The 26,030-nt window shown below is 39.1% G+C and overlaps 1 protein-coding gene across 4 annotated transcripts; it reads right to left on the bottom strand.

The window, feature by feature from the left end:
• Positions 1-5,169: 5,169 nt before the first annotated feature.
• On the bottom strand, positions 5,170-22,499 carry MED30 (mediator complex subunit 30). Of its 4 annotated transcripts, none has more exons than XM_053945197.1 (5): positions 22,455-22,499; positions 21,769-21,974; positions 20,779-20,937; positions 17,655-17,765; positions 5,170-6,527 (listed from the first exon to the last, which is right to left on the bottom strand). In XM_053945197.1, the coding sequence occupies exons 2-5, from the start codon at positions 21,940-21,942 to the stop codon at positions 6,432-6,434; spliced, it is 540 nt and encodes a 179-aa protein (XP_053801172.1). In that variant the 5' UTR covers positions 21,943-21,974; positions 22,455-22,499; the 3' UTR covers positions 5,170-6,431. The 4 variants fall into 4 exon arrangements, with proteins under 4 accessions (XP_053801172.1, XP_053801155.1, XP_053801164.1 ...); XM_053945180.1 differs by lacking the exon at positions 22,455-22,499 and adding an exon at positions 22,137-22,403; XM_053945189.1 differs by lacking the exon at positions 22,455-22,499 and adding an exon at positions 22,181-22,403.
• Between the last annotated feature and the right edge of the window lie 3,531 nt (positions 22,500-26,030).

The raw sequence follows: 26,030 nt of genomic DNA, 5'->3' as shown, positions 1-26,030 counted from the left end.
ATGTTAACCTGAAGAGGAATTTCAGCAGCAAATCATAACAAAGAAGACAGGAAAGCCTCTTTAATACTTGCAGGTGGCATCCAGTCCAGGTGTTCTCTAATGAGCTCATATCTGACAGTCATCTGATAAACATGCTTTACAACTGTACAGTCTAAAGGTGGAAAAACCAGTCAGGTCAGCTCAGTCCACCTCTTGTTCTGCCCATCCAAGACAAGATTCTTTCTTGCCTTTTCCCAACATTTTGTTTAGCCTTTTTGTGCTGTTTAGTTTTTAAATTTCCAGGTAACCCAAGAGGTATCTTCTAAACTGCAAAGGAAATTAGTATTTCATATCTTGATACTAAGAGGTTTCCATCTTCACTACTGTTTGGTGAAGTAAGTTCTTGTTTACCTTCTTTCGCTGTTCTATAGTACAGCCACTCCAAATCACTCTACCTCCCCTTTGCATCTACTCAAGAATTTCTGTATTTGAGCCTTGTATTTGCCTTCAGAAGTTATTCTAATGATTATTCATATGGGACCACATCAGTATTCTTCTCTTCTACTGTGTTAGTATCATGCTGACCCCAAAACTAATTCAGTATTTCATGCAGAATTACAGTATCAGAATCATTGGTTTCAGAGAAAGAGCTCTCATATTGCCTACTATGCAATATTTGGACATGCACCCTAAAACTGCAGTGCCTTTTCTCCTCTCACTGCATCCAAATTTATCTCTTTAATGCAGGTTTAAAATGTGCTTTCCCAAATCCCCTTTCATTGCCTCTATTTTATGGCCAGGGTGTACCCACCCAAGTTTTGATTGTTGCTGTTGTATTTCTTTATATTTTCCCATTAATTTTTGAAAGTCTTCCCACTCCAACAATGCATTTCAGTAACAGACTGCCTTAATGAACTTCCTCTCCCTTCTCCAGGACTGTAAATACCACTAAACTCATTATATGGATATGAAAACAACTGCATTACTATCCATTGCTACTCAGACAACTTTAAAATCACAAATCTTTCTTTCTATTTAGGCAAATCTGAATTTATTTTTCAAGCAAGATTTCATGATAAGCACACAGAGTCATAGGAGAAAATTTTAGCAGAGACATGTATATAATTCATTCCACTCATCCCCTCAATTTCAGCTTCATTCTGGAACACTGCTCTGTAGTTTTGTAATGGGCACAGTCAGCTTAAGGCGAGAGCCCAAGAAGCCAAGAAGGGCCTAAGCACATCAGGTCTGTTATAGGATTTAGGCAGAAAAATCACAGTTTCTACAACTTCAGCAGTGATTATCAGATACCATCAGCTGCTGGGAAGATGTGCAGAAGCAGAACTCCAAGCACATTGAACATGGAGGCATTCAATGAGCTATGATGCTCCCAGAGTTAAGGAGATACATGGAAACTTGCCTCTGCTTGTTTACCTCAAACACACTGATGGTCTTTACTGGGTCTAGTCTGGTCAGAAGTGCTGGAAAACACAGATTCTGCTTCTGACTAAATTCAATCAATACAAACACTGTTGCAAATGATTCTTCACAGTGCTATTTGTTGTACAGTGTAGTGTTTTAACAGATGCCAGAATGTGTCCCTTATGCAATATGAGCAAAAAAAAAATCCTTAAAATTTACACAGATGTTAGACTTAGCAAAAGTTTTACTATATTGTATTTATTTAGCTCTTACATTCCACTTATCCATTACATTTTGTTAAATAAAAACTGGCATTGGTACATATTTCTGTCACTTTAATTACTATCCTGCAATATATATCAGTCAGCATGTTCTTTTCACACCTATGGAATAACCTTCCAAGTCAGGAAAACCCCCTTCTCTTTTAAAGCTGATGCTCTACCATATCAGACTTCATTACTATTACATAAGGGGAATGAGAAAACTACTCACTTCCTTCCCCAAATATTATTTCTGTACTGATGTATTTGTAAATTCCTTTATAATCCCCCATTTCCTCTTCTAGCATGAAGCAATTGAACTAATCCATCCTCTGTCAACCCCAGCCGACTCATAGTGTCTTTCAGTGCCACTGTACATTTTTTAAAGTTTTTTTTCTAATTCAGGTCTTCAAACATATATCTGGAGCTTACTGTTTTCCACAGCAGCAGTCAGCTACCCTTCAGCTGTAGTGTTTTTTGTTTCTGCAGCCATCCTGCGCACCGATGAAATCCTGGATCCTATGGGACCAAAATCCTCATCCTCCTCCCTCTAAATCCATTCCTTAGTGATGAATTTGAGTAGCACTTGTGCAAAAGTTCCAGCTTCTCCATCAGTAATACTACAATCAGAGTAGGTTTTTCTCTGGGACAACAAGAATAGTCATGGATTTGGCCTTGCTACCTCTATGGAAGACAAGAGGCAAGGTAAGCTCCTTGCATCTTTCCTGAGCAAGGCATAAATCTGCTCTGAACTTTTGTCTTTTTATGTAAGAAAAACCTTGGACTTTGCATACTGCCTAGCAGGCATCTTCTGTGCTGTGACACTGAACCACACATTCAATATCCTTTATTTTGTCTACAAAGGTGTTGGATTAATGTAGTATTTAATATCCTTTATTTTGTCTACAAAATAAAGGATTAATGGAGTATTCTAGAGTGTGTGTTAACTTGGACTATTTCCCACAAATACTCTTTAAAGTATTAAGCATCGCAGCTCTACTCTCCCAAGTCCTATCTGGGCAAAACAAAGCCCCAGGAAATCCAAACCCCCTCAAATATTTTTGTATTCCCAAAATATAACGATCATATTTTCTGATATTTGCTTTTGGAAGTATCAGCATGTTTATCCAGCTTCTGCCTTATCAAAAATATAAAAATAGTCACAAAATCATAGAATTATTTAAGATGGAAAATACCTTTATGATCATTGAGTCCAACCATTAGCAAGCAGCTAAACTTATTACCAGTCACATGAAAACGATGCTCCAAGTGAAGAGGGGGCACTTCCAGAGCCAGTCAGAGCTCTGTGTGTTCAGGAGGGACAGCATTGTTGCAGGCAGCAATTCTGGGAGCCACCAGCCTCGTGAGGAAAGTAGGGGAGTGCCAGAAGCATGAAGATAATTTCAATGATATATAATGATATAACAGTCAATGATACATAAACCAAACACTGAAACATCTGTGTTTGTATTGCTTTACTGGTATTTGTAAATACCTCATCTGGTGCCATTTCATTAAGCAGCAGTTAAAGTTCAGTTAGCATTAATAAAATATTAAATTTCAGCACATGTTGATGCCCAGTAATTCATTCAAGTGCATCACAGCTGAGAAACACTTTTCTTAAAATTGCCATCTTCTTGGCCAAATCCTATACTTATTCATGGATCTGATAGCATTTGAATTATATTCACTACCCTTACTTTCATTTGTGTAAGTCAAAGTGTATGGTTTTGGTCCAACACCTTGCACAGTCCTGTTGTGACAGTATTTACTGTGATAATTTACAATTCTGTCTATTTCTGCACTTTGCAATTTAGCTACTGCCCATCTATTCTGGTAGTGGTTTGAAGTGTTTCTCCTCTCTCCCAGATGAAAAATTGTAGTACAGACCTTGGCTACTGGTAGCAGCTGCACAGAGAAAGCTGAATATTTAATCACCCAGACATCTACTTGCAATAGCTGCACTCTTACTCACATTTTAGGTTACTCTGTACTGTTTGTGTATAATAAAAAACTCACCAAACTTTAAACACATTTAGCAAGAAGACCTAGATGCCATATGAGCTGTACAGTGAAGACTAATCTCCATTTTCCATAATTGTTCCAAAAGTAGAACAAAAATATGAAGAACTGAGAATTTTACACTTATAATTAAGATGATGATGCCATTTCAGAATTCACTTCAAATACTTCTTCTAGGCTGCTTGCATGCTTATGCATGCACTAAACAGAAAGCTGCCACTACAGCTTGCAAATAAATAAATGCATTTGCATTTTAAACCAACAACAAAGTAAAATCTCTACTTGCAGTCATCTCTTTTTCAAAAGCTTTGCATACAAAATAGTTATGACTCTCACAGCTGCAGAAAAAACTATTATTTCTGACCAGAAAATCTGCCATAGTGCTGAATCTAAACAGGGAACAAACAATTCTGCTGCAGCCTTTGCCACAGAGGAAGAGATCTACTCTTGCATTTGTGACATGGGAGAAAAGAGAGATATCTTATTTGTGAAGTGTTTTGACATCTACTCACATCTAGATACTGTCATACATACAGACCACTTTCAACATCAGGTAAACTAATCAAAATCAACATTTTCTACCACTTTACTTTCAACTGTAAGACTGGATGTTCATTCATCTGTTAATATTTACAGCCTTAAAAAAAAAAAAACAAAAGACTTGTACCTATATTCATAGAAAAGTCACATAATATTAACCAGGTGTGATCACATTACCAGTGATTTTTACCTCAAGGAGTAGACAAATGGGTTGAAATTATTAAAAAAAAAAAAAAAAAAAACAGAATTAAAGAGACTCATAGAACAGAACACCTGTGAGGGTGATGAGACACTAGAACAGGTTGCCTAGAGAAGCTGCAGATGTCCCACCAATGGCAATGTTCAAGGTGAGGCTGGAAGGGGCTCTGAGCAATCCTGTCTGTGGCAGAGGTGTTGGAACAAGATGGTCTTCAGGGTCCCTTCCAACACAAACCATTCTATGACTCTATGAAAATCAGTGTAACATTTTAAAATCCATGAATCTCAAATCAGTAAGTGTTCAGTATCAAACCATCAGACTACAAAAAAGGTAGCTTTTAAAAGGATACCACTTAACTGGACATTTCAGGAAGTTCTGAACAAGTCTTTCACAGAGAACTACTATGGAGTCTGACTGGGCATGGAATAAGAGTTATAAGTGATACATAAGAAGCAAATACTGAAGATGGCTAGATTTCAACCTGACAAATACTAAGAGTGAAGTGCCCTATGGATTTATACTGAAACTAAAACTGTTGTTTTATGTATCTTTTCATTTGGAGAAAGAGACACACAGTACACTGGCAGCATCTGTAGATAACAAAAATTTTCAACATTATTTTCCGGGCAAATGAAAATTGTGAGGAGTAACAAAGTTAGAACAAAGAAAGATGAAGGTTTATGATTAGCTCAAAATAATGAACTGCTCATATACTCCAAAGTTTACTACGACTGATAGTCATAGGGACAAGATTAATGAGGTCTTTATTCAGTGCATTCTGGTAAACAAAACCAAAGTATTCCAACCATACATAAATACAGAAATACACAACCAGTCACAGTTGTTCAGAGCCAGCATGGCTTCATGAGGGTCAAGTCCTGCTTGATCAACCTGATTTTCTTCTACAACAGGGTAACCCACCTAGGTGATCTAGGAAAGCCAGCAGAAGTGGTATTTTTGGACTTCAGCAAAGCTTTTGGATACTGTCTCTCACAGAAGCCTTCTGGACAAAATGTCCAGCACACAGCTGAATAACTGAGTTACATGACAGGTAAGCAACTGGCTGATGGGTTGGGCACAAAGTCTTACAGTGAATGGGGCACATCAGACTGGTGACTGTCACTAGTGGGGTTCTGCAGGGCTCCATCCTTGGCCCTTTGCTCTTCAATACAGGACTGGAAGGAATACTAAGTAAGTTTGTGGATGACACTGAATTGGGAGGAGCTGTCAACTCCCTTGGGGTCAGAAAGGCCCTGCAGAGACACCTCCACAAATTAAAGGGTTGGGCAATCTCCAACTGTGTGAAGTTTAACAAGGGCAAGTGAAAGATTCTGCACCTGTGATGGGGCAGCCCCAGCTGTGTGTATAGACTGGGGAATGAGAGGCTGGAGAGCAGCACTGTGGAAAAGGACGTGGGGGTCCTGGTTGATGTCAAGTTGAACATGAGCCAGGAGGGCCAACCCTGTTCTTGGGGGCATTAGGCACAGCATCACCAGCTGGGCAAGGCAGGGGATTGTATTGCTCTGCTCTGCACTGCAGATAATATAAAAAATACTGCAGACAGAATTGCAGTATCTGATTGATGATTTCAGCCCTCTAGTTTTCTGGAGTAACTCCTGTCTTGCAAGTTTTCCTCTCTGTAGAGGCATTTGCACTGCAGAAAAAACTGCATATAAACATATGTTTTTATAATTTTTAATTGTATTATAAAGAAAATCTAGAAACACTTAATTTATAAAACCCCCTATCTGCATAGCAATCCAAACTACTACTGTAAATTACTGAGGCTGTACAGCAGAATCACACAGGTAAAACTTATACAATGAATCTTCTATAAAAACAAACCCAACACCATTTACATCACTAGAAAATGACCCAACACTTTAATCTTCGAGACTTTTTAAACATTACTGCAATATAATTGTGGAAAAACATGTTACTTCTTAGAAGGAAGTTAAGTATATCCAAACAGATTTGTATCTTCAGTTACAAAGATTGATTTTCCTTGTTCAGTTCCTCATTGCCAACATGGCATTTATGTCCCAAATAAGATTTCGTAACTGATCCATGATCTGCTTCAGCTGCTGATTCTTCTGTTTCAGTTTCTGTGGGAAGAGTTTATTAGAAGTTTTTTTGTGATCAGTTCAAATAGTGCACTCAAAAATTCAACAAAAGTTACAGTGCTATGAAAAGCTATATAAATCTTTTTCTCAGTTGTCAGTGAGCACTATTAGTGGAAGAATACATCCCCTTTAAAGTACATTCTAAAATTACAAGAAAGCCTCAAAAGTTAAGGACCACTGCAAGAGGGGGAATGCTGTTTCATTACATTGCAGCCTTTTATCAAAACACCTGACACCTTCAAAAGCTGGAGGCTTGTGGGCATCAGTCCTCACTTTGAAAAGTCTAAAAGAGAGCATCCTAAGCTGGAAGAAAAAGTCTGGGGAGCAGGTAAATTTATGTGAATATGTGTTTTATAAATTTGGTTTAGAGAAAAATGAGGCATTAACAGTACAAGTTTATAAGGGTATAAACAAATCAAACTTTTGCAGCCCTTCTGCTATGTAGGTCAACTGTGATGCTTTAAGAGTCCTATCTTGAAAAGGTTTTCCCAAGCATGCTGAATTCTTTACAATTATATATTCGTTTCTGCAAACTGCAAAAGCATTTGGAGGAACAGGAGAACAGCAAACTAGCTTTAATTTGGTTGCATAGCCAAAACTTAGAAATTATGTCTCTACAGAAGAAAGAGCAGGGCATCAAGACATCACACAATTTCCCTAACCTTTCATGTTTCACAATAATACCCCTATTTATTGTTTCATTTATTCATTTTCCTGGTCCAATCAAAGCTGTTGAGAACTAAGTTAGGTTGTTGTTAACAGTACGCTGTTTGTCCTTCATTTCATTCTGATTTGATAAGATGTCAGCCTTCCAACATTAGAGATCAAACTATTTATTCATTAGGGAAGTCCGGAGTTCCAAGTAAAGTAAAAGCACAGGAAAGACTTGCTTCCATCAAAACAGAACAAAATGTTTCAGGTTTGATGTAACTTTGTTATTTGCACTACACAAAAGGCAATACATTAAAAGCATGACTCAAATCAGTAATACAACTGAAGTTACTGGAACAGAGAGAAAATGAAGCAATATCCTGAAAATTAGTCTCCTGAATTTTGATGCAGTCAACACAACAATATTTTTAAATTGCCAGCTGGTCAGCTGGGAAAGAAGCCCACAGAAAAAAATGAAGCCTATTCACTTGAGATCTGTAAAAACAGTCTGCAGTAGTATGGTAATTAGGTTAGATTACATGGGGAACATAGTGAGGGAAATACTCCTAAATACAGACTTTGCGGGACACTGGAAGAGACAACACTCAAATCCAGACTCCCAAGAAGGATACAAAAACATACGCAGGACAGTTCATGTGCACTAACATGGAATTCCTAACCAAGCATTTGACAGGCTAAAAAGTGTTTTAAAGGTAAGTATGTGAATTTATCTAATGCTTTCTTTCTTTTCCATTTGCTGATCCAAGACTTCACAACATACAGCAGAGATTCAGCTCCTAACTAAAGACGAGAGACAGCTAAGAAGCATGTAGTTACCACGGCATTGAAATGACAGAATTTCAAGGGTCTTCCTACCAAAGGTCATAAATGCAAGATCCTGATGCTTGAGAAAGCACAAGAGGGATGAGATAAACGAGCATGTTCATGCCTGGGGCATTTTTTAACATAATTCTGTTTGCCATCCTCAGCATCCAAACCTAGAGAAATCAGTGACTGTTAAATCAAAACTACTAGTTTAATGCAAGCTGTAACTCCCTCATACGGAGGCCATGCCATTTCAAGGTATTTCAAAACCTTCATCAATGGAAAAAGGCTGAACAGTTGATGATGGTAATTAAAGTCACAGACAGAAATAAGAACCATTGACCACTGAGAAGTAGACTGTTTTCTCTCTCCATCCATGTCTAATTGTACTAGTTAAGTACTGTTACTCACATGAACTTTGTGTAAGTTATGCCCAAAAGACTCATTCTGTAATACTGTTTTCCTTTCTTGGGAAAGTATTATGACACTGTAAATTGTTTGATCTTTATTTGACGCTGCTAGACAGGGGAACATTCAGACTGGATTTCATCTGTTTTCAAAGCATCTGTAAGGACAAGAAGTATAAATTTGTTTATTTATCTGAAGATAATTTTAGATCCTCATCTTTACTGAAGAGCTAATTTCTTTTCTGGAGCCAGAAAAAACATGTAAGATGAAGCACCATCCCTGGGTTGCTAGGCTGTTAAAAGAATAAAGAGAGGAGAAAAAAATCTACTTCAGAGAGCACAGTCTCCTAATTGAAATGCATACAGTGATCTTTGTTACTGATCTTTGACAGGCAGTGGTCTACACCACAAAGTACTACATAATTAATATGTTCTGCACCACTGGAAGTGCTGGCCTCTGCTTAAGACTTTGCTGAGCCAGTAAGAACATCTCAACTCAAGCCTAACCTTGAAAAGATAGGTGAAATGGCCTTCTTGGGAAATGGGCAAAATCTTTAAGCAGCTTTTGCAGCAGTGACAAATTTTCATTTGAACAGATTGCTTGCAAGTTGTCTCCCACTCTTTCCTCCTTCTGTTGAAATGACTTAGTTGAACTCTAGACTGCTTCTCAGGATTAACAGTTTTATGAAACAAGAAAAAGTACTTCATCCTACATGCATGCTACAGCTTCTGACTTTATCTGTTTTTAGATAGCACTGGGAAAATCTATGAGGCAGTTTATAATGAGTTTAAGAGACTTAAATTCAAGTTACATCTGTCAGGCCTGTTTCTGTTAGTTCCTCTTTGTCAGAAAAGTGATCTGACTGAAAACCTACCCTAGGGGGTCTTCTTTGGTGATATTAATTTTCAATGGGGTCCATTTTGACTGATCTTGCAAGTATTATAGCCATTGTGATGGGGCTGGCAAGGACTGCACCTTCCAGTAACCAATGAGACTTTAGCTAGCTTAGGTCAGGTAGGTCATTTATGAAAACATTTACTGAAGCACAAAACCCACATAAATGAAACAAAGTGGGAGAACCGTAACATACATCCAGAAAATAGTTGTCTTTCAAGGAAGAAAAGCTGCTATGAAGAACATGCCATGTTTCATACAGATTTGGGTTCAGTAGGACACAGAAATTGCAACTTTGATTGAAATAATTTTTTTTACCAGAAGTCATTTTTTTTCTCTTGCATTTCATTAGAAATCAGTGCTGTCCAGACCAATTCACAACTTACGACCAGAGATGTATCAGAACCTTCCTTTGCACAGTGTTCTTGTCTCTCTCCTCATTTTAAGCTCATGTATCCTTCAAATTTTAAAACTAAAACATCACTGTGAGTTATTATGCTGCACTCAACCCATTTGTTAGAAATCCCTTATTCAGGCAAAGAAAATAATGTAAACACTATGGAAGAGTAAGATCATATTCCAAGTGGTGCTTCTAAAAACATCAACAATACTTGTCTAAGTTGTACAGGCTCTTCTTCTGCTTAAGGAAAAAAACAAGCAAAGATCTGTTTCCATCTTGAAAATCTTATATTAAAGACCATTCTCCTGAGTGCTGTGCCAGCTATGGTTTTTACCTGCTCTGTTCAAGATCTACAACAGTACAGACCAGAAGGACATCTCAATGTCTCAGTGTAACATTAAAATATTAATAACCACAGTACCTTTACTTGCATAAATCTTAGCAAAATTTTAAAAAATTACATTTACTTTGTTGATTAAGAGTCTACTACAGAGAACTTGGATCACATTCTTTCCCAGGAGTATAGGATCATGGAACAGTTTGGGTTGGAAGGGACCTTTAAAGATCATCTAATCCAACTCTGCAATGAGCAGGGACATCTTCAACTAAATCAGGTTGCTCAGAGCTCCGTCCAACCTGACTGTGAATGTTCCCAGGGATGGGGCATCTACCACCTCTCAGGACAAGTGCTTTACCACCCTCACCCTAAAAAATGTCTCCCTTATAGTTCATCAAAATTGGTCTTCTTTTAGTTTAAAGCCATTAACCCTTGTCCTATCACATCAGGCCCTGCTAAAAAGTTTGTTCTCATCTTTCTTATAAGCCCCCTTTAGGTACTGAAAGACTTCTTTAAGATGTCCCTGGTGTCTTCTCTCCTTCAGACTGAACAGCCTCAACCAACTCTCTGCCTTCCTCATAGAAGAAGTGTTCCATCCCTCTGATAATTTTTGTAGCTCTCCTCTGAGCCCACTCCAACAGGTCCATGTCTTTCCTGCGCTGAGGAGCCCAGAGCTGGACACAATACTCATGTTACTCCTTCTGACCACTCAACTGCTGTAGGAAGCGATTCTTGAAAGCCTTATAAAGGTGACAGTGGCCTCCATGTTTCCAGGTAAGCCAAGCCCAAGAAATTCCTACAGAAACACAATGTTTGTAATAGGAATGTGACATTTATACTGTTCTTATTTAAAATGAATCCTTCATAATGAAATCTCTGAAGTATGAAGGTGGAAAAATCTGCTTTTTTCCTTTGGTAGTTAAGTTTCTTGCTTGGTTCCTTTGGTAGTTTTTCCTTTGGTAGTTAAGAGACTATCACAATGTTATATGCATATAGCATATATTATATGAACATAGCTGGAAAAAAATATGATGGAAAAAGTGCCCTCAACACTTTGCTCAAACTCTCTTAAAGCTGCCAAGTAGTGTCTTAACTTATGGCTCCTCAACTGATACCAAGGCTCATTTTCCATCATAATAAATGCATATATCAATCTACTTATAGTGTTTTTCCAAAGGGGCAAAAAAAATATTCATCACTAATACAGTAACTGCTGTGCAATTAAATATTAACACACTCACTGTCCAGTATCTACAGCTTTTCCTGATGTCATTACAGGCATAACTGTTCTACACTTAGCAGAAATGTGAGACTGAGTTTTCTGCCTTGCACCTCACCTGACAGCTGAAAGGAAAATGCTCCTTCTGCATGTGTAATCGTGTGTTCTTGAAACAAACAGAAACATCACTGACAGCCTGTGCTTTGCTGCAAGTGCAATACTTCTCACCTATTGACCCAGATAGGATTTTATTTATCCACTGATCTGCTGTTCTGAGAGGAATAAGCACCTTCATTGAAATAGATGGATGTTTGCTTCATACCAATTATTTATCGTTTGGCAATGAGGTCTGAGGTCTTATTTACTGAGTATCATCTAAACTCTGTAGCTTGTAATGGAATTATTCATTCCTCAAGGTGGTTCTCTACCACATTTCTCAGTGTTATATCCCCAGTCTTTATATGAAAATCCTACACATCTATGATCGTCAGTTCATCTATGATCGTCAGATGGCAAACTCAGTCACATGAACACTACAGATAAAACTCCAGTACTGCCAACTTTATCCAAAGATATTTAAGATTCATGTTCATCTCTAAACTTTATATTTTAACAGCTTCCCACATATTCAAAGCTACCACAAGCCATAAGGGGAAGAATCAACAATCACCACAGATAATTTGTGGCCGAGAAAAAAAAATTCACCTCCCAAGAGCTGCCTTAGTTAGTTACTCACTACACACAATAAATCCTTCTCATTCCCAAATTCCCTGTTTACTCAATAGTTTAATGCCAGTCACGCAATACACAAACCAGGATTTTTATAATCTTATTTACTACCATACTGATCTGATCTAAATAGTGCCTAGTCTGCCACAAAAGCAGAAAAGCCCTAAGAACTCTTCCAGAACAGAAAGTGGGAAGGAGGGAAGAGGAACCAAAGGCGATAATGCAATACAGGTTGTATAATATACATCTATATGGGAACAAAAGGGGACAAGTGGGATTTTACAGGCAGCTTTATGCTCACTGTTTCCTAACTTTTCTCAACTTTGTAAGCGTGATATGGTTTTGATATGGATGCAATGTGAAAAATTTTGTGTGCAACATTTTATACAAAACTGAAAAGGAAATAATTCATTATCTGGAATAAAAATACATCTGAATGTTGAGAAAGTTGGTTTTTGACAAGACCACCTTACTTCATTTTCTACTGGAGAGGCGGGATATGCTCCTGATGAAAAAGGAAACATTTCAACTCATTTGCAAGAAAGACAAGGAGGGGGATCCAGAAAACTACACGCTACTCAGCCTAACTCTTGGCTCCAGGAAGACTGTTCAGCAAATCCTTCAGAAAGTCCTATCCAGACACATAATGATAAGGTGACTGGGAACAGTCATACTGGATTTCCTACAGATGCCTTGTGCCTGACCAACATGACAGCTTTCTATCGAGAAATGACTGGCTGTGTGGCAAGGGGAGAACAGGAGATTTTCTTCACTTTCATAAGGTAAAATCATTCATTAGTCAGGCTTTTGACACAGCCTCTCATTGCCTTTGAGCAAATTGGAGAGATGTGGTTTGGCTAGGTAAATTACTGGGTTGATGGAAAACTGGCTGGACTATGGGATTCTAAAAGCTGGGATCATCAGTATTAAGATCAAGTGCTAGCTGGTCACTCTTCAAGTTTCTCAGGTTTGATACTAAGGTGGATATTCTTAATATCCTCATTAATGACTAATCTGCACTTAATGACCATATCAAAGCTATCAAATTGGTGGAGAATGCCAAACTGGGGAGAGTGAAAAATATACTCAGTGGTGGGATATCAGATTAAGAGGGACCTCAGCAGGTAGGAAAGGCAAGCCAACACCTATCTCAGAAACTTCAATTAAAGCAACATCCTACATCTGCACACAGTATAAACTCATACAACAGCACAGGCATATGGGTGACTGAATAGAAATGAAATTTGCAGAAAAGGATCTGAGGTCCTTTTAGATACTCTCTAACAAATTTAACATGAGTCATCAGCAGATCTTTTTTTGCAACAAGGAAGACAAACTGCACTCTGCCCTGTATTAGCTAGAGTGTACCTCTCAGGTCAGGTGAGTACCTCTCATACTCTGGCTCTGGAGAATGACTGTCCAATTTGGGGATCAATACAAGGCTCTGTCATACTGGATAATACCTAGTGGATGGCCACCACAATGATTAAAGGTGTGTTTGTTCAATCTCAAGCAGAGAAGACCAGAGGACAGGATCACAGTGCTGTCTTCAGCCACATAGTGAAGCTCAGAAAAGACAAAACTGGACTCTTCTTGAGTATACACAGCAGAAGAATGAGGGGCAGTGAATATACAAGTTATGACAAAGAAAATTCCAATGTAAAATTAGGAAAAATTTCACAGTAAAAGTCAACCATTAAGAAGGGCCCACAAAAGACAGATTTTCAATCCTTATAGGTATTTGAAATGCTGGAGCATGGACATGAGTTGAAGCAGCTGGATTTAACTTTGCTGATTGGACTGTCTTGGGCTGGGGGCTGAACCAGATAATCTCCAGACCTCCTACTGAGCCTAAATTCCTCTGATTCTACCATTGAAGAGAGTCAGTTTGGGTATTCAAAAATCATGGAATTGTCCCTAGTGCAGATTAATCTGCCCAGAAGGTGTCCAAGTAAAGAATTCTTCCCCTCTTGCCAAAGCGTTCCTTTGTGCGCACTCATATTTTGGGCAAAAAAGGACTCTACAAATATAAAACCAATTACAATACATGCAAATAGTGTGAAAGGCAGTTTAAAAGGAATTTAGGTAAACTGACTTGCATCAGCTGCAAGGCACAGTGTTTGTGCTATCAAAAAAAGCCCAGCGCTAAACTTGTTACTTAAGCTTAACTTAAAAGTCTGTCATGTAGATTGTCTTTTCCTCTCTTAGCAAGATCAGTGTTAAACACTTAACAAACACTAGTTAAGAACATTAAATAAGATTATTATCTAAACGGCTACCTGGAATGTCCAAATGCTATTTTGCTTTATTTTCACCCAAATGTACTTACACTACTAAATACGTGATGGTTTTCCTATGTGCTTCATTGAAACCAGACCTACAGCATGAATGAAGCCTAAGCTGTACTTGCACAATTTCTAAAAGTGAGCAGTAAAGAAAACCATTGACAGGGCAGCAAAACAGATTACATAATTCTCAATTTTTGATTTGGTATTTCTGTTTCAAGACCTGCCAAATGTACTACAAGACCACAGACTGAGGGTGAGCCTACCTTGAAAATAATATTGATGATTCTATACTTAAAAGGTAAAAAACGTAATAGACAGAACATTGAACACTTGAAAAACATGAACTGAAGAGAGGAAATCTTGGTAACATCTTCCACTTGCTGCAAATAGATTAATTTCAATGAAAACTGGATCAAGACATGTACTAAAAGATCTATTCAAGTGCTAAACTGATTCTGGAACAGTAATCTATTCCAAAAATTCAACCACCTCAACAATTTACAAGCCCAGAAAGCATATACAGATAAAAAAGAATAAGCTACATTTTTGGAAACTGCAGGAAAGAATTGCTTAAGACAAGAGATAGAGGTAGCCAGTGCTCACGAAATGGTTTGTTTTGTAATAATGGCAGAAGCTTCTTATTGTGGGCAAAACTCCCTTGTGCTATAAAGCTTAATAGGTTTTATTTAAACCTACAGTTGCTAATTATTACTGAATTGCTAGGACAGAAATTTATTGCCTTGTAAACAAATCTATATTTTAAATTAACAGACAAGTACTTGCATAGCCAAGGTCAGCACATTAAACTTTCTGACCTAAAAGGTAGCTCTAATACAGCAGAATAACTATGTAAGACCAAAAGGTGTCACAATAGACCAACACAAAAAGCTCCTGCAGTTTTTAGGAACTCTGTTACATCAGCAGGTTCTCCTGCCCCATGAATGAGATGGTGAGCATAGGAAGTACCTGATGGTCCCTTCCTCCTCCTGAGGATGCTCCCTTCCCAGACACCTGCAGTAGCAAAGGAAAGCTGCTATTTTTCAAGTCAGTGGTTCATGGAATGAGGACATTTTGATGTGAGAATATATGAGCCACAAAGTTTATGAGAGCTACTACTAGTTTTGGCAGTGCTCCACACAGTGGGGCAGTTAGTGTCTTTTATATACATCCCGAGCCACTAAAGAAATCAGACTGGCTGGGATATCATGACAAGAAGGGCAAAATTAAGAGACCCATGGCAGGTGTAAGAACCAATTCAAATATCACAATAGTGTCAAAGTCTTGGGTTATTACAACAGTGATTTTTTAGTACCAATAACATGTAAGACTGAAAAAAATAATGCCTATCACAGCAGAAAGGATTAGGTGAGAACAGTACAAGGAGCTGAAGGAAGAAAAGATTTGGTCAAGATTATAAAAAGCTTCTTTAACTACCATGTTGGTTTGCCTGTCACAGTATTTTTGTCAACAATTTATATTACTGAAATTTCCCTAAAATTAATTCATCAAATTGAGTTGGACGTGGACATTACAGACTAGAGAGGAGTGAAGAGCTGTAAGGTGTGCCAGCTAAGAACCAGAGCAAGCCCTCCTTGCAGCCAGCAGCCAATGTTATAAATTAGACCAATTATCTGATTCTAGTGCTTTTACTTTGCAAAAAATAAAAGAATAATTTATATATTTCTAGTCATAAAAGCATTACCTAGTCTGTAATGTATTAAAATTTGAACTTTGAAAATGGTTGTAAATGTGCTTATACAACTAGAGGAAGACAAAAGAAAAAATCAGTGAACTTTCAAAAAACAAGAAGCTTAACTTTCTTTTGCTGCAGTTACTAAGTATTTGTCCACAAGAATACTAGAGAAAGTTCAACTATCTTGTGAAGGTTTACTGTGGAAAATCTGGAAATTAGGTCTAGGCATTTAAGTATAAATACAGGATTTCACCCTATATTTATGTGAAAATTTCAATGCATTCTTAATTACCAGTTTGCTACCAATGGTCCTGTGACACCATCAACCTTTTTAAGGTTCAGAACACTTCATAAAAATTTATGAAATTATTTTCACAAGATCACACCAAGGAGGTTTAAAATCACATTAGCATCCAAGTACAACAACAAGGGCAAAACCATGTCACAGAACTATTAAAACCACAGCAAATATGGACAGTTAAGCTTATTAATACCTAAAGATTGCAAATAAATGTGCATTAATTCACAGTACAACACTACATACAATATAAAATATTCAACCCTGCTACATCAGCAGTGAAGAGAAAGATTACAACAAGAGAGCTGACAACTGCATTTCTCTAAATTCACAAAGTCCTCATTTTCTCCTGTATAATACACACGCACTTTTCTAAATAAATGGGTTATGAAAAATTCAATACATGTATGATTGGGGAAGACAAATTAAAACATTGGAAATATTTTAAAAGCCCAAATTTCATCAATTATTCCTCCCATAAATAAACATTTTATCTATTTATTTATTTATTTTGTTCAGTTATTTTTGTAGATTATAACTCCTTTTTACTGAGCATTTGCAGACATTAGAGCTATAGAAATATTTATTTAATCCTATATTTGTACTTTACAGATTGAAGAAGCAATGCTCAAAATTGTGGTCTGGTAAAACTATGTATTTTTAATCTCTGTATTACATTAGCTTTTATTACAGCATAATTTTTTTTTAGATTTGAATCCCTCTTCAGTAATTGTACCCAGCTGCACAATGCCACTCAAACTGAAAATTTAACATTTAAACTCATTTAACATTTATAATTCATAGTACATTTTTTTCTGAACGTGCCAAGATTCAATAAATGTTCCTCTTTACAAAAGGAACAGTCTTCCTCAAACTGTCAAAATCCAGAAGGTAGACTTGAAAATTCTTTACCAATTCACATAATTGTAATAATATTTACACATCTGGTGTAAATATTATCTATCTATTATTTATTCTGGTGTAAACACTTTTACACCTAAGGTAAGTTTTGAAGATAAATCAGTTCAACGGGCACCTTAGTTCAGTTTGTACTGTCAGTATCTAGTGGGTTACACATAAACATAACGCACTGCATTCATAAGAATATATGTCTGTTTTAAAAGAGACACAAGTTAGAATTGTTAGGAAACCCAATTGTTAGGAAACTCTACTGGCAGAGGTACAGCTAAAACTAGTTGTTTAACTAAAAAGTCAATACTGAAATATTTATTAAAAAAAGTATTTATCTCCAGTTTTGATAGCAGTCATCACACATTCCATATTTAGTACAGCAATCTAGAAATTTAGGCTTCGTAATGTGAAAATGACATTTCTCAGTTTATGCAAATTAATTTCAACTTTGTTACCTTATTTACTTCCATGATTTCCCTTCTCTCTTCACTAGCAAAACGAAGCTGACTTGCAGCACCACGATCATCATGCTTGGAGCCATCTTCTTCAACATATGGAATAAGTTGCTGTGAAGACAAGACACATCAGCTTTAGAGAAAAAAAAAAGAAAAAAGAAAAAAAAAAGGAAAAAAAGAAAAGAAAAAAAAGAAAAAATCAAATCCAGGAAATACATACAGTACTACCATTTTCTCCACAGGTTCTAACTGCCCAAGAGAAAGCAAAGACAAGCCTGCTTGCCACCTCAAACCTAAAGGCCTGGCAATGATCTCAGTTGCTTCTCCAGAAAAACAATGTGTTTCGAAAAGACACAATCTCACACATTACCAAGCCTAGACCAAAGAAATTTTGTAGCTGAAGGCAGAAGCCAGTCTTTCCATTTTAAGAGGTTTGACATAGATAATCCTTGTAGTTTCAAATTCTACAGACTGGGATTTTAAAATTTATTATTCCACACTAAGAAATAAAACCACAAACATAAAGTTATCATTATGCTAAGTCATTTTAGTGATATACTGGACATAAATATAACTGGCTTTACATAGCTACTTGGCTAATACTCTAGTTATGTCTTCCTATTCTAATGAGCCTCTGTTTAGCTACTCTTAAGACCGGGCCCAAAGTTACCTAAAATTAGTTTTTCTGTAAGTATTTCTCACTGTGATCTCCTCAGACACACAGAATCATAGTTTGGTTTAGGCTGGAGAAGACCATAGTGCACTGTCTTTTCTGTAAGCTTCAACAAAGCCAAAATTCCTTGATGTAGAATTTCTAAATAGATACTATTATATGTTTCCTTCCTAAAAAAATAAATCAAAAAGAAATACACTAGATACAAAACAAATACTTGCTTCTGTATCAGAACTCTCCCAAGCTACTAACAATTTCTTAAAAATAATACATCCACGAAGTCCATAGTCTGACACTGACTTTTCTGTCCTGAACTATGCAAAATTACATCTGTGTTCACAAACACACTACAGACAAATGGAAGACTAATACTGATAAAATGAGCAAGGAGGCATTAGTTTAAAAGCCTGGGAGCAAGCTGCCCATCAAGTGCGTATTAACTTCTTACTTAGGTTGGGGTGCAATATTACAAAGTGTTCAGTGCCTCCAGCACTCTGACGGAAAACTTATTTTGATTTAACACACTAAAAATGTAATTTCCTTCTATACAAAATTTTTTGCAGCCATTCTTATAAAGCTTAGCAAAATGGACAAAAGCTACCACACTTAACTCTGCCATGAAAAAGTTGCAAATGTTAACCAGTTATTACATTTGCAGACTATAAAGAAGTAGTAGGGCTGCTATTTGCCCTTGGAAAAAAATCTCTCTGATGGAAAAATAAAGTAGCACTCAAAGTAGAACATTTCTTTAAAACTTCCTTATCTTCCAGAAAAGGTGATAGATAAAAAAAAAAAACAAAACAAAAACCAAACCTACCAAGAAAAGCTGAACTATACCTAATACACAAAAAAAAAAAAAAAAAGCAGGAAATTTAATCTTTGTAGGCAGATCTCCTTCACAATTATCTCATGCTTTCCTATGATGGTTAACAGAAAGTTAGTAATACCTATTACAGATTACCAAAATTATGAAAATATTTATATCAATAAAAATTGAATAAGCAATACTAGTAGGTATGGACTTCTCTTGATTGTGCAAAGAAAAAAAAAAGTTTTGTTGCTATTCTGTAAAGACGTGGTTACAGTATCAGCCACTAAATAATACAATTGAGACTATTACTGAACTACTGGAAGAAGAATTTAAGAAAACTGATCCAAGAGGAATGGTGTGCCACTGTCATTCACTCTAACCAATAAAAACATGAGGAGGCAGACATCTACTAAGTTCAGAGAGGAAAAGACTAAGAAGATTCAAAAAAAAATACCCCAACTATCAATAAAAAATTCTGCTGTGACTAAGTTATCAGTGAAACCTTGCATTAAAAAAGCCTGCACTGACTACTTATTTTCTCTATGGAGATTCTTTTCCATCCTGATAATGGGAAAAAAATGTGAAAAGTTATAGAAAAAAACCAACCGAACGCCACATCATTCCACTGTTATGGGAAAACAGGACACATGAAAAGCTTTTAAAGAGGACACAAGTACTTGGTTATTGCACACAAGTTCAACACACCGTGAAAACAGGTTTTATTTTCTTAAATGGGAAAATGAACTTATTCCCCTGCTTGCTGTCAGGTTTCCAGATACATATTTATTAAACCCTTGTCAAAAGTCAGCAACTGTTAACTGAAACAGTAGTCTAGAATGGACTGTACAGAATGGACTTCTTCCTTTCTTTACTCCTATTCAGTTAAGAGACTCACGCTTCAAATATAATGCCTGTATGATTAACATTCAATGGACAATCAAAAGTCCATTAATAAAGTTGCCTCAGAATCCAGAGGTCAGTAATTAAAGAATGTCAAAGTTCTGGTTAATATAGAGCAAGATCAACTCAAATTGTAACAAAACTCAGGGTTTACAAGTATTACTAGAAATCAGAAACAACTTATGAGGAAGATGACATTTAAGATTTTATGAATAACAGCAGTATTATTAAGAAAAACTTTGGCCTCCCTGGAAGTTTTATGTTGGAACTTTTCTATCACCACTGCACATTTAGGTTTGGTTCATACTGGCCAGCAGGTTAGGAATAGCTGAGTGACTGAGTGAGGCAACTATGGAGGCACAGACTATTGGCCAGAGAAAGTAAATAATACTTATTACTCAGGAGCCAGGTTGACAGGTGAGAGCTTGAAGCAGGCTTTTTCCCACTTTTTCCCACTTCTTGTAAAAAATTTGCCCTGATCTTTTCACAGAATCACAGGATCAATTAGGCTGGAAAAGACCTCTGAGACCAAGTCCAACTTATGATAGACCACCGTATCAACTAGACACTAAGTTTCACAATCTTTCAACAAACTAATTAATAAACAGAATTCAGTCCACTGAATAATTCCAGTATCATTAAAACTTGTTATGAGTCTCCTGCAACTGAGGAGGATGGATGATTTGCTATCCAGAGTGGTTATTCTGATTTACAATTTATACAAAAATAAAGATACTTACTTCTATGGGAATAGGATCAAGCCCAGCACAGTTTTCATTACATTTGTCATAGACTAATCTCAGTTTTCTGAAGAGTATTGATAGCTGACGGAGATGTTCCTGCAGCTTTGCCAGTCTGTCTTGGTATGTTGCAGTATGATAAGTAACACCATTTGGTAACTTAGAGAACCAAAACATGAAAAATATTAAAGTTTCTGTCACATGAAATAAAGAAAGATATCAGACAGGTTTCTCTGTATTTTAAAATAAGACAATCACACTTTTCTTACAGTAATCACTGAAATTTTAATTTTCTTTACTAGCAAAATTACATATTTTATGTGCTCAATCACTGCAGTCAAACACCCTCATGTATTCTACACTTTGGTCATTGTCAATCCCTCTGACTTTTCAGTGAGTGTCTTCACGATGCCTAAATATGACACCGTTGTGATTGGGGTTGAGATTTTGTGTCTCAACCCCAGGCCACTCAATTCAGTGACACAAGAGTAATGAAAATACAGGAGTGGGAATTTATTTATCTTGTACTTTCCACAGAGAAAACACAACAGAAGTTTGTATGTTTTCTCAGTATAGACACAAATAAGGATTATGTTGTTTTTCCTAACAAAAAAAAGTTGTAGGTGGAAAATATTACAGAAAAAGATCAATGAAAATTCCTCTAAATTTACTCCCCATATGTTAACATAAACAGAGAAACATAACCGACATATGAACAGACATCACTGTACATAAAAAAACACAGTTACTAAGCGTATTGAGAGTTTTTTTATTGGGAGGGCAATGACAATTCAGCATTTCTGAATTTCACTTAATGTACAGGACTAAGCAAATATATTAAGAGTAGTACTCACTTCTTCAACCAGTCCTCCTTTTCAGAGCAGTTTGATGGAGTTTTCTGAACATCCTAAGGCATCTCCTGAGCCTATATATACTGGCAGTCGGTGATAAAAACATGGCAAGTTGAGTGTATAAATAGTTGTTTCTCACCTGCATGTTCCTCAGTAGCTGGAAGATTTCCATGGTTCGAAAGACAATGTCCTGCACGGTCTCCTGGCCGATGCGGCAGAGGGAAGCCGTGTTCACCTCCCTGGCAGCCTGAGCCTGCGTCCCGGAGAAAGCGCCCGGCGGCATCCCTGCCCCGGCCAGAGGGGGGGTCGACATCTCCTGGCCTTGACCCGTCACACTACGGCAAGCTGCATAAAGAAGTGATGATGGAACTATCAAATACTTGTTTGACTCTATCCTAGCAAACTTCTGCAGGGTGGCTATCCCACTCCTTTTCCCCGTACGCGGCTCTGTCCAACAGATGAGGCCGGCTCAGGGCAGCACCCCTTGGACACCGCTCCCTGACCCACCGAAGCTTTGCCGGGCGGTGGAACTGGGGATGCCCCTCACGCACCTCCCTCCCGTCAGAGCGGTCATTGGGCGCGCCCCTGCCCCGATCCGTCCCAAGGGGAACACGACAGAGGTTTTGCCCAGCTCCAGCAGGCAGAACCGCAGCCCTGGGCTCCGGGACCTGTGCCTGCCCGACCACTCCTCCCTCCGCTGACGCTCCGGCTCCCGGGGCGAAGCGGTGCCCCGGCACGCAGCGTTCCCCGACCGGCGCTCCTGCCCGGGCCCGGCTCCGCTCCGCGCTGCAGCCGCCCCGGCCCCGCCGGCCCCGCCGCACTCACCCCGTGCCCCGGATCTGCAGGCGGAAGCGCTTCCCGGCGCCCGGCGCCGTCACAGCCGGCGGGCGGCAGCGGCAGGCGGGGCCGGGGCTCTGTCGCGCCGGTTTGGGGCCGCCCTGTACCGCTGCTCTCCGTCGAATATCTCTCTCGGAGCCGGGGCGTTTTCCTGGCTTGCTGAACCCAGTGCGGGTTTGCGGGCAGGTCAGCCAGCGTGCGGGCTCTTGAGTTTGAAAAGTTTGGTCAGAATCCCCAGGCATATTCACACATTCCCACCACCCCTCTGATTCATAGAATCATTGAACAGTTTGGGTTGGAAGTGACCTTAAAGAACATCTAATTCCAACCACCCTGCCAAGGGCAGGGGCGCCCTCCACTAGACCGGGTTGCTCAGAGCTCCATCCATTCTGGCCTTGAACACTGGCAGGAACGGGGCAGCCCCGACTTCTCCGGGCAACCTGTTCAGTGTACCACCACCCTCACAGTTAAAGATTTCTTCCTAACACCTAAGCCTACTATTTTTTTCAATCTGACGCCATTCACCCTTGATGTTGTGATGCACTCAATAGTTATTTAGTTGTTGTTTTGCACTGGGTGATTGGGAATTTGCACTGAGTAGGTTTTATATTGCACTATGTCACATTGGTCTATTGCACACACCTTTCCCTTCCCCTCCCCAAGCCTCAGGTGTGATGGGCTCTTCCTGACCTGCTCTCCCCTCTCCTTCTTCTCTCACTCTCTCGGACGCCATCAAACACCTCGGCCTCTATTACCCTCTCTGGTGTTGCCTGGATCTGAAGTGGCTCCTGTCAATAAACAGGATTTAGTCCCGATGAGAAGAGTGCCTTTCGTCTTTTACTTGTGTCCATGTAGGATTCCCACCCCGTGATCAACTCCGAGGATCACGCCTCGCCGGTCGCCCGAACGGCCCCGCAGCGCCCGCCGGGCACGGATGGCGGTGGATGAAGGGAATTCCTACATCTTATCGCTAAAGTTAAAGATAAAGAGTCCCTCTCCACCTTCCTTGTAGGCCCCTCCTACAAGGTCTCGTCTCCTCCAGGCTGAGCAGCCCCTACTCTCTCAGCCTGTCTTTGTAGGTGAGATGCTCTAGTCCCAGTCACACAGATAAATGGCTGAGTATCTGATTTGTGGGATAAGTATGTGTTGTCAGTATGCACTTTAAAACCTATGCTAATTTTATAGCTTTATGGGTGTACTGGTATTCCTTCCTGCATAGATATATTATTGCTAATACAGAAAAGCTTTAATGTTTGGCCTTCCTGTGTCATAGTATTTGCATGGATATAAAACAGCCCTGAGTGCTTGCACCACACTAGTACAATTGAGGCATTTTTGAAGTACAGACAAGGCCTCCTATGTGAGGGAGAGGGAACATCTTCAAAAAGAAGCCAGGCAGGTTCTCTGAGGCCTGACAGGAATGAGCTCTTTCTAGAATAGCTACTGCTGTCTGCCTAACAAAAAAAAATCTTCATATGCAAAAAATCAGTAAGTACCAAAGTTTCTCGATCTTTTCCAATTGACATAATATCTAGGACTCTGTATTTGAGTGATTGTGTCAGTAAGTATCTAAATATGCAGAAGAGAATATTTATATACTTGCAACTTCTAATGAATTCTTAGTACAGTAAAGATAGTTGTGCTGTATTAAAACTGATCTTACAAATGATCTTTTGTGTGAAATGTCTTGCATTTGTAATGCTGTAAAAATAAATCAGAAGTTTAATGTGTGCTATACAGCCTTTGTTAAAGAAAGAAGAAAGCAGTCAATGAACATTCAGGAACAGAACCATATGAACTTGCTGTCTGAGGCAAAACATTCATAAAACATTTTTTACCTCAGAAACAGACTACTGAGGGGAAAGAGCACCCCCTTTCCTAAACTGGGGATTTTTGCTGCCTGGCTAAGTTCTTCCTAGCACTCTGTCCACTCTTGTCATGGTTTGACACTGGCGCAATGCCAGCACCCCCATGAAAATGCACCTTCCCTAAATAAATGCTGTGAGATGTTATCAGGGACAGAGCAGAGCAGGCCCAAGCTTAATAACAAAGGAAAAAAACTTTATTAAACTACTACTAATACAGAAAACACATAAACTAAATCCAGGATGAAGACCTTTTAAAACCACCCCTCCTCCTCCCAATTCCAAACACACCCAGCCATGAAACATCACCCGGGATTCTTGATCAAATTACCACCCTTCAGGTAATCTATGCTTAAACTATCAAGGGAGAGAGAAGTCTCTCTTGCACCACAGGTCCCCCAGGAAACACAGCTGCCCCCCTGTGTTTCCCTGTCACACATGGCAACCGCCCGGAAGAAAAATCTGCTAGTGTGACACTCTCCATTCCATGTCACAGTGCTCTCACCACCGTGCATGGACAGACTGCTCATAGGGCTCCTTTAAGGATGCTTTGCCATGGACCCAAAGATACAACAGTTCAGTTTCTCATCCTGGGACTACAGTCCCCCTCATTTTCTCCTGGGTCCGAGGGGTCCAAAAACAGGACTCATCTTCTTCCCGAAGACAGAGGGTATCACCATTCCCTCTTCAGCTCTCTTCGTTTTTCGCCATTCCTGTGCTGTTCGAAGCTGAAACAGGTCTCCCTGGGTCACCACTGCATCCCCCTAAAATGCAGTCTCTATTGCAGGAGATTTTGGTTCAGTCCATGGCTAACAAGAAGAGTCTAGCTAAAAGCTACTTCATCATCTCCTCCCACCTAAATATTTCTTCTTCTAACATCTCAGGTCCCGGACTATCTCTCTTCCACTACAAATCAAGGAGGAGTAATACTTTTAAAAAAAGCCCTCATTTCCTGGAAAGGGTTAAAAGTTCAGACTCCCTGGACGGCCGATATCTCAGTCCGGCGTTCCGCCTCCCACGCTGGGCATTCCCCCCCCTTCTCCTTCTCCTCTGCCGGCAGATTTCCAGGTGCCGCCAGGCTCTCTGTCTCTTTCCCTCTTGGGGGGGGGGGGGGTGGGGGGCAAAGGCATCTCCACTTCTCTCCACCCTTCCGTCCACAGGAGCTGGCTGGGTTCCAGACCCTCAGCCCCCTCGGCCTACCTGGACAAGGCCGCGTGGCTTCCCCTCCCCCACCCAGCCTAAGGCTGGGCAGGGGGGGAGTCTGCACTCTCTGACGACTGGAACCAAAAAAGAAACTTCTCCTGGGAGTTCTTGCTTTTAACCCCCTGTGTTGTCAGAGGCGTGTCCATACTTTCAGTGGTCACTCCAGGTGCCAATATCTAAACCTGACCACTGATTGGTTTGACCCAACTTCCTGGAAAAAATTCACTTCCATGTCAAACCACGACAACTCTGCACTCTCAAGGTGCAATATAAATAACTATATTTTAGCAAAGATCTTAGCATAAAGGGTACAAAAAATGGTTTCTTAAGCAGAGAGGAAAAATGGTTTATAGAAATAATATAGAAATAAGAGGAGGGTATTTTCAGAAAGCAAAAGAACATCCCATGGTGTCTAGCTAGACAGTGCTTGGGAAGAGCAGCCTCTGGAGAACTTCAAAGGGCTTGTTTGAAGGTTTGCTTCTCATTTCACTGTACA

This window comes from Vidua chalybeata, chromosome 1, assembly GCF_026979565.1.
Source record: "Vidua chalybeata isolate OUT-0048 chromosome 1, bVidCha1 merged haplotype, whole genome shotgun sequence".
NCBI lineage: Eukaryota > Metazoa > Chordata > Aves > Passeriformes > Viduidae > Vidua > Vidua chalybeata.
The sequence above is the reverse complement of the archived record's forward strand: the minus strand, read 5'-3'. Positions and strand labels throughout refer to the sequence as shown.

Coding starts and splice junctions, on each gene's coding strand:
- MED30 (XM_053945180.1), bottom strand. CDS start 22,203: ATGACCGCTCTGACGGGAGGGAGGTGCGTGAGGGGCATCCCCAGTTCC. Junction 17,766..20,778: donor TTGATCCTATTCCCATAGAA/GTAAGTATCTTT, acceptor TTGTCTTCACAG/CAACTTATTCCATATGTTGA. Junction 6,528..17,654: donor AAATCATGGAAGTAAATAAG/GTAACAAAGTTG, acceptor CTCTTCCCACAG/AAACTGAAACAGAAGAATCA.